Source organism: Brienomyrus brachyistius, chromosome 21 (genome assembly GCF_023856365.1).
Source record: "Brienomyrus brachyistius isolate T26 chromosome 21, BBRACH_0.4, whole genome shotgun sequence".
In the NCBI taxonomy this organism is placed as follows: domain Eukaryota; kingdom Metazoa; phylum Chordata; class Actinopteri; order Osteoglossiformes; family Mormyridae; genus Brienomyrus; species Brienomyrus brachyistius.
The window spans coordinates 4,607,490-4,616,712 of NC_064553.1; the positions used below are offsets into that span (position 1 = coordinate 4,607,490).

The 9,223-nt window shown below is 50.4% G+C and overlaps 1 protein-coding gene across 1 annotated transcript in view; it reads right to left on the reverse strand.

Annotated features, from left to right (window-relative positions):
- Positions 1-2,479: 2,479 nt before the first annotated feature.
- LOC125716745 (activated CDC42 kinase 1-like) overlaps positions 2,480-9,223 on the reverse strand; it is a 14,026-nt gene continuing 7,282 nt past the window's right edge. The window contains 10 exon segments of the mRNA XM_048989394.1: positions 2,480-4,082; positions 4,453-4,580; positions 4,904-4,999; positions 5,266-6,770; positions 7,250-7,341; positions 7,723-7,912; positions 8,011-8,104; positions 8,484-8,630; positions 8,784-8,910; positions 9,188-9,223. The exon segment at positions 9,188-9,223 is cut by the window's right edge and continues 242 nt beyond it. Of these exon segments, the coding sequence (XP_048845351.1) occupies positions 4,076-4,082; positions 4,453-4,580; positions 4,904-4,999; positions 5,266-6,770; positions 7,250-7,341; positions 7,723-7,912; positions 8,011-8,104; positions 8,484-8,630; positions 8,784-8,910; positions 9,188-9,223 (2,422 nt within the window). The 3' untranslated portion in view covers positions 2,480-4,075.

Genomic DNA, 9,223 nt, shown 5'->3' on the forward strand with positions numbered 1-9,223 from the left:
GGTGAATAACTGCCTTTCAGTTGCCGCGAGCTGAACATCGTTAAGTCTTGTTTAGTTGACATGGCGAAGCAGCATGTGACTCGTTCCCATTGAATTAGCCTCACGTTCTACGTCTTTGTTTGTTTGCTTCATTAATCCATGATAGATACATGCATTATACAGTAGATCACACAGGGAAAAAATCAAGTGGTGGAAGAGCTGAGATGAACAATCTCTAAGAATAACAGAGTGACCCACACTGCCGCGGGATAAAGCACAAAACACTGCGGCCATTATCATTTACCCATCCGTCCATCCATCCATCCATCCATCCAAACTTGCATATCGTCTTTCCCAAGATTTCGCATGCATGAGGTGAGCAGGCATCAGGCGAATATTATTATCGTCCTTCTGCACTGGAAGGCGCTAACATTTCCATTCAAATTGCCTTGAATGAAAAAAGCCAATTGGCAGGAAAATGGAAAGTCAACAAGGAGGCCCAATTAAAATGGGATCATTTGGCAGTTTAACAGCAAGGCCTACCTGGCACTTGTGGAGTGCATTTCTCACTACCAAGAGCACCAACGCACGACGTCGCTCCTAGAGGAAAACAGCCTCCTCATTCTTGGGTGTTGGTAAACATTTCCAGTAATAGGTTTGCAATTCCCAATGGGGCGACGTCATCGAGGATCGTGGTAGGATGGGGGGTCCAAAGGGTGGGAAAGGAGCCAGTCAATCCATCAGGCGACTTCACAAACCACTGGTGTCCCGCACTTCCCTACGCCCTCTTGTGGAAACTGTGGATTCACCACATGCTAGTTGAGCTCGGGGTGGTCCTTGCCTAGGACACCGTGTGAGTTCCAGCCAGCACTGACGGGAGATAAATTAACCAATCGCTCATTGTCAGTGAAACATAACAAATCTCAAATCAAGCAAAGAGGACTTAAGTCTATAGGTTTGTCCATCAGGCAGACGATGTTGAACACTTTTCCCACAATGCAGTCTGGCAACCTGGCTTTTTCCATAGTCAAAAGAAAAATATGTAATTAGGAGATTAATTGAACATTAACAATATCTCTAGGATCAGCTATTCTGGCAGCGTGACATTTAAGATTCATTCTGCCTGTTTGATGATAAAGGTCGACGTGTATTTTCAGACGGAGCCGGTCGGGTCTGAACCCTCCCAAAAAATTACCAGATAATTTTTGACATTTGGACCAATGAAAATCTGCTTGTCTGTTCGTTCTGTTCAAATGCTACATCGTTCCAGAAATAAAAGGTCAATTACTTATTAAAATAAAAACTGTAGTGTCTCTAGGTGTGACCTCTGACCTCTTCCAAGTGTATCAGAGATGGCAACAGGAAATCAGTGCAGCATGACTATGGCCGTTGAGTTCAGGGGCTTCATCTTTCAAAGGCTGCATTCGAAGACAATGTACCACAGGTCACGGCAAGGCTGCCCCATTTCGAAGGTGCGTTCAAATGCTCTAGGAATGTGTCCTCGTTTTGCCGATTTGTGAAGGATGCACCCGATGAATTTTTCACAGCCCAACATAACCCAAGATTCATCATGCAGAGGTATAGTGTGCAGGTCCCAGCTAGGAGATAGGAGGTGCGGCGCTTTGTGATTCAAGGGTAAGAACGGGAACAGCTGGGGATGCAAATAGTAATCTGGAAGCCAGACTTTCCTATCTGACTACGTTTTCTGTTCGACCTTCGAAAAATACAGCCTTGAAAAGGGTAGACCTTCGTATACCGCATGCTTCCAAGGATGCAGCCCCTGAATTTGGACAAAGCCTGTGGCTTTGGTGGAGCATAACGTGTTACCAGAGGCCTGTGGCATGACGCGGCCATGAGGCAGCGACTGAATGATTCACGATCTGCCAGAAAACGCCGGCGACCTTTGCAGTGTGGTCTGTAAAACACATGCATCTGAAATTGCGGCCCTGCGTTAAGGACAAGTCGTCCTTATGAAGAATGACTGCCATAAATCCTATTATAAAACAAAAAAAATATGGGTTAAATACAATGGTTCGTAATAAAACACAGACATTACTGGTGATGCTTGTGAAAACACGTGTCTCTTCAGCAGTTCGCTTTGAGGTGCAGAACTGCTTGTAGTTACTTTTTTTATTACTGCATTATTATTTTTCTGACTTACCTACAAATTGAACTTAAAAACTTAGAGGACAGACCTCATTTGCAAGCTGGGGACTGCCTGTAACTGATGAGGAGGAACAGCCACACGACCCACTTTGTACTTGAATGGCAATGAGCAGATTACACGTTTAGCGAGGGCTGACCACCCGATCCCTGCCAGGGGGCACAAACCGAAAGGCCCCTGTGCTCTGCTAATCAGTTCAGTTGTTTTGCATTCACTGGCTTGTTTCCACATTAAACTTTCAAACTCACCTGTACACATCGCTTCCGTTCAAGGCTACGAGTAATTCCAGTTAAACAATGTATGCGAAACGCCAGACAAGCACTGACAATGAAAACGTTTAAAAAATAGTACCTTTTTAATAAAAAATACAGATTTGAGATCGGCAGCAAGGTGTCTCACAAACGACACCCAGAAAGACGAAATTCACTTGTACAAACATCCAGAACAAAACAGACGACAGGACGACGGACATGGGCTTGCCGGGTCAGATGCACAGAACCACGGATGATTTTGCTCACTTGGAGAGACTGTTTGGGTCCAAATAGCACCACAGATTCTCTGGGGTAAACCGGGGGGGGGGGGGGGGGGGTGACCACAAGCTGCACTGTGGGACGGCTATGTCACAAACATACCTTGAACTCTTCAAATCTAGTTTACGCTAAGCAAAGGAACGGCACAGGTTGTTGGGCTACACTGCACATGTCTCTACAGTACTGAACACTGGTTAGCAGAATATGGAAGTCGGCCAACAGGGGGCACAAACCTCCTGCTGAATGGGCGTTTTGCACAAAGCACCTCGAGAATGCCCCCTAACCCCAACCACCACCGCCCTCAGTGTCTGTGTCCCCACCCAAACCCGAGGCAGGGGTGGAGGACACCAAGACAAATGCGATTTTGGCACACAGCCAATGCAGTGCGTGTCTAGTGGGGGGGTGAGGGATGTAGGGCAGCGGACACGCAAGCGCACAAACACCAACGTCCACGCACACACAGCTGCTACGGCAACGGAGTCGGCTCGCATGCTACAGTTTATTATTGTGTGCACACAGCAGAGCTATTTGTATGGAAATGCCAGCTGGCTAAAAACTAGCACCTAACTGTTTTTAATCTCGTAATTTCTACATTTAAAATAAAGCTCACCAGACTGAGTAACCTGAACCGCCTGGTGAGTAAACCTGTGTGTAACTCTGACCAGAAAGCACGACCATTAAAAATAGTTAACACTGCTACAATTCTCCCGATAATGTGTCCTTGTTGGCAAAGACATTGCGGGAAACATCATCGGCGTGGTCAGATGCGACTGCTTCGCTGCACTGCCTAGCTGGGCCGTGGATTTGTTGTGCTTTCAGACTCGTTAAAACGAGGACCATGCCACTTCGGTGCTTCTCATGAACGCCCACTAGGTGGCAACAGTGAGCGTGAGGAAAGGGAGCTAAAGCGCCAGAGAGCAGCTGTGCTACAGATTTTTTCCCCCGTGAATTTCAGCTTTCACAAAATCCTCCACAATCAAACAATCCAGATCCATACAACAGAGAAATATTTGATGCAAATATATAAACTCAAAAATTACTATAGTCATATATATATCTCTCTTTGTAAATTTTCCTCGTATATAATCACAAAAAAAAAAAATGTCCGTATAAAAGAATGATGGCCAACATGTGGGAGGAGTCTCACTTTCATGTCAAAAGTGTATTTTACAGGGACTCAATACTGGACTGGTTGACCTTAAACCTTGCAGAAATGACCCAAAAGACCCAGAAGTGGGTTTGAGTTCTAATGCTGGTTGATGCTCATCGTTTCATCCATCAGCCCAGAGCAGCAGCCTCGGGGTCTGAAGACAGAGATGGGGAGGGAGTTTCCTCAGTGGGATCCTGGACTCCATGGAGGGGGAAAAAACTCTGCTGGGAAACGGCGAGGTCCTTGATTCCATCAACGCCTGCAAAAGACGAAGAAGTGATGGCCCAAGCACTTCGCCATCGCCGGACTAAACCGGTATTAACCGGTGTGAACAACCTTTTCCACTGGCTTCCGAATCAGAATTTGAGAACTTAAAATATGTCGACAGAAACTGGCTTTGCTTTGAATTTTATCTCCTGAAGCTTCTATGCCAGGGAACTGCTGCAAGAGCTGAACATCCTACTGGATTCTCTGTTTGGTACAATAGTTCCTGATGTTGATGTGGTACCAGAGGTTTTGTGATTTATTTAGTAGTTTTATACCCATTAAGAAAAGGGATACAGGTAGGGGTTTGCTGTTGAACCTTGGAGTGGACAACCAAACTCAATTGATGGGGAGGAGGGGTGTACCTCTGCTTCACAGAGCTGTATGGGTCCAGTAACTGGGTGCTGGCCCGCTCCAGGTTCCAGTCATACGTCTCCAGGATCTTAAGACACTCCGCCCTGGACTTCAGCCCCAAGCCGAAAAGCTGCTCCACCTGCAACCGGACAAGAGGTTGCCGAAGAAGGGGGCTTGTGAACTGAAATCTGAGAAGGTCCCACTAAATGAGCAGCTGAAATTAATGCTGCAGTCACTTACATCAGTGGGCAAAACATGAAAACCGAAAGTTCAGAATGATTTAATTATGTTGCTGTATCTCTTATAATAATTGACCTGCTGACTGCAGCACGACTGAAAATACCTTCAATCCTTACGCCACTCGTTCACGGCTAAATAAAATTTGAGCGCAGCCACCGGCACCCGGACCGTAGAGAACCAGGTTCCCCCAGAGTGGAACATAACCTAACGCCAGGTGCTCACCTTCAGATAGTTCACGGCCTTCGGTACATTCCAGCCGTGGTTCTGCAGGGCCGTCTGACACTCCCCCACCGTCACCCCGTGGACGGCCTCCTGCACCTGAGCGCAGACAAAACGGCCAATCAGATCGCGCCGCCTGGTGTGTGTGTATACTCATGTTACGGGGATACCCTCACAAGATGAAAATGCTTCTTAGCAATTTTAGGAAAATAAAAAGCCATTAGGGCCTAAATAAACTGCTCAAGAGTTTGTCAAGGAAGACTGGCGATGCCCAGTGAACGGGGTAATTGTTACTAGGAAAATGTACTAGATACTGCCCTCTGGTGTTGGGGGAGGTGTACTGCAGGCAGCAAAGAGTCACTCACCAGCCGGACCCGATCCACGTTGCTGCACACCTCCTGGCCTCCGGCTTGCCAGTCCCCACTTCCCCGTGATGAGCAGGAGGGTGGCTTCAAGGCTGACTTGCTAGCCAGCCCGCTGTTGTTGTTTGAGGAGAAATTGGCCTTGACGTCTTCCGGCGGGCCCACCGAGGCTGGTTGTACCATGGGCCGCACAGTGGCAGTGTGGGCCGCTCGTCGCTCCTCCACACCCTCCGCTTCCCGGAAGAACTTCTCGTACCTGTCCAGGTAGGCGGGCCGCTCTGGGAGGAGGTAGTAGTGAGTGCTGCTGGCTTTCCTTCCATCCCGTACGATGGGCAGGATGCAGGGGGCCCTGGCCATCTCCCGGCCCTGTGCCTGGATCACCTTGGGGGAGGCGTACTTGGGGTCGGAGGCAAAGCTCTGGGTTGTGGGCATGAGCTTGCTAGGGGAGGTAGAGAGGTAGGAGGAGAGACTTGAGCGCTGCTGCGGAGAACCGACCAGGAGGCCCATAGGGCTGGGGGTGCGAGAGCCAGGCTGGGACAGGGGATCCCGAGGAGGGATCTGAGGGGGCCTGTCCCGTTCCTCCTCGCCCCCAGAGGCTGGGGAGAGGTCCCCGGACCAGCGGCCCTGCTCGCCACGCTTGGCAGGGCGTGGCGGGATGGGCACCCGAGGAGGAATCTGGGGCTTGTCCTCGGAAAATGAAAGGAAGATCTGGCGGTGCACCCCCTCCTGACCTGGAGGGCTTGGCGAGCACGGCATGGAGGCTGTGCTTACTGGCACCTTCAACCTCCTCATGCACTCCTGCTGTAGCTCCTGAAAGATCTCCGCCGACTGAGAGAAGTTGCTACTTTGACTCCCACTACAGGGGAGGAAGAGGTTGTCCTCCACGTGTGGTTTTCCTGCATCTGAATCGGTGGGTGGGGCTTCCACTGGCACATGTGTGCGTCCTTGCCCCGCCCACTGCTCTACCTCCAGTTTCAGCTCCGCCCTCACCTGCTGCTCCGCCCTCACCTGCTGCTCCGCCCTCACCTGCTGCTCCGCCCTCACCTGCTGCTCTTCATTGATGGAGCTCACCTCGATGTCCTCCTCATCCTGGGCCACGTCGTCGTAGGCCGGAGGTGGTGGAAGCGGTCGTGCGTCCCAGTCCACCACCGGGGTGGGGTGCAGGGGCCGGGGTAGAGACCGTGAGGGACTATGTGGGGGGGTCTTATCCAGGATGGAATAAGCCTCCAAGGTCAGCTTAGCCAAGCTAGGGAACTGCATCTCCACAACGGGGGAAGGGGATGGCGTGGCTGAATGGATTTCCTCCTCAAAGTCTATGAGGGACACCTCACTGGAGGTGCTGCCTGGAGTCCGGGCCCCTTGGCCCTGCCGGTCCCCCTGCTTCGAGGCCGAGACCCAGGCAGCTGGCTTCAGCTTCAGCCCTTTGACTACCGGCTTCTTCAGTGAGAGCCGCTTCAGGCCCACTGTGTTGGAGTCATCACCGTCAGCCACTGGATCATAACATGGCTCTAAACACACACACACACACACACAGCAGTAAAGTCACTGCTATCGACAGGGTAGACTTCATCCTATTAAACTGAAGCAGCAATGTAATGTAATAATTTCAGTTACAGGCATTAACTGGGGTGTGTTCAGGGGCGGGCCCACAGGGGCACCGGCCCCAGCTGATTGGCCCCAACAAAGCCCCCCTCCCTTGTCACTCACAAATTCAAAATATATGAAATATGTTCCCCCTTATGCTCCCCCCTTAAAAAATCCTAGAACATTCCTGTCAATTTAGGATTAGAGTCATTCTTTCCCGAGTCATTCTTTCCCGAGTCATTCTTTCCGAGTCATTCTTTCCGAGTCATTCTTTCCGAGTCATTCTTTTTTGAGATCGAGCAAACTAACCCAGAAACACCACAGTCCCCACCCCTTAAGAATAATCAATGCTAAAAGGCTTTCTGCTCTAGTAGATATTTATGGGGGGGGGGGGGCAACTCACTTTTTGCCCGTCCGGGGAGCTGAGTGGGCCGAGCAGTGTTTGGATCGAAGCCCAAGACGTCAGGGGGGTCCATCGGGTTTCCCAAGTACAGACTGCAAGACAGAACCAGAAGGAGAACCAGGAGATTTCATTAACAGGTGTGGAGGGTTCTGCTGAATCCCACAGAACCTCATTTTAACAGATTCTAAACAGAAATGTCCCCGAATTCAAACAGTGTTACCCTCTAGTGGTGTACTGCAGAGTATTTTTGTTTTTTTTTCCACCAGAATGTAATACTTGGGACACAAGATACAATGATTGGCCTGTGACATCATGATGCCATTTAGCACTGTGCACTACTTGGCAGTAAGAATCTGCAGCTGACTGCGAATATATAAATGGGGTTTTCAACAGAATGCAGAGAAATGAATCCCATCCTTGCGCCTTTATCGTTCGGAATGATCAGTCCTGGGGACCCCCCTACAGGTGCTTACTCGTCGATCTTGTCAGGAAAGCCCCAGCAGCGGTGGGGGTTGGTGTCACCGTGGCCGGTGTGGATGAAGCTGTGCTTCAGCGGCCGGCTGATGTCATGGGCTGAAAGGCCGGCCACCGACGTCACAGCGTTCCTGGGGAACTGGCCCACCTTCAGGGTTCGTTTGTTCTGCCCACGCCACCAGTAGTTCTCTGCCCTGAGGACAAAGGATTACCTGGATGATTATTAATGCTCCTTTCTCGAAGTTTCATAGTTTCCAGAAAGCCCCCACAGGGATCTGATCTCAGACCTGCCTCGATGATGGTGATGATGTCGTTCATCTGGATCTGCAGCTTGTCTGGTTCATCGAAGTCCTGCAGGGCTCGCATGTCCGTGGGCAGGGTCTGGGGGTACGAACACCACAGCATTTCTCCACGTACCACAAACCCTACTTCATAAACCCTCAGGCCCCTCCCTGTCCACTTTAACATCACTGGTTCTGACTTGAAAGGTGTCAAACCCAGATGACGCACATTTGCTTATTGAGGTTCAAAACCAGCTTGTGACCGGCTGTGGCGGTATCTCGATAATATGGAATACCACTTTTTTTTTTTTTTAAATAGTGTCAAATTACTGTATTCCGTGGTATAATATTTGGACGCTGTGACACAAGAAAAATTAGATACTGGCCAAGCGTAATTTACCCAGGGTTTATATCTCATTGCGGTTTATGGCGTCCTCATCCTTGAAACGGAAGTGCCTGGTCGCGTGGCCCTGACTCACCTCCACCAGGAACTCACGCAGAGCCAGGAAGGTGGGCCGGTCGTCAGGCTTCTGGGCCCAGCACTGCAGCATGACGTTGTAGATGTCCTGGGGGCAATCCTCAGGCCGGGCCAGTCGCTCGCCCTCCTTGTCCAGCTTGTGGAGAATCTGAGACACGCAAACACATAACAGCAGCGCTTGGGAAGGAAGGACGAGCTGTACCTGCGACGGATGAGGGTGAAACTACTCCTCATGTTTGATGGGGGTGATAGCTAACAGGGGTGCGGGGGGTGGGGTGGAGGACTGGAGGGGGGCACTCACCTGACTTCCGTTGAGGCCAAGCCAAGGCTCCTGCCCACAGGTGTACATCTCCCACAGGGTCACGCCAAACATCCAGGTGTCGCTAGCGTGTGAGAACGTGCGGGTCTTCAGACTCTCAGGAGCACACCTGGAGGGAAAACACGCATGCACGCACACACACACACACACACACACACACACACACACACACACACACACACACACACCACACACACACACACACCACACACAGCCCACAGAGATATGGTCAAGCTGAATGTTCATAAAATATTCACACAGGACCAAATATCAAGTAACCTTCTATAGAACTTCTCCAGAAAATCTACAGAATTTCTGTGCAATGTAACCTGACTCCTCACAAACACACTGATCCCCCCCCCCCCCCCTCCCGACGGAGTGCTCACCAGGCAAAGGGCACCTTGCGGTGCTCCTGCATGACG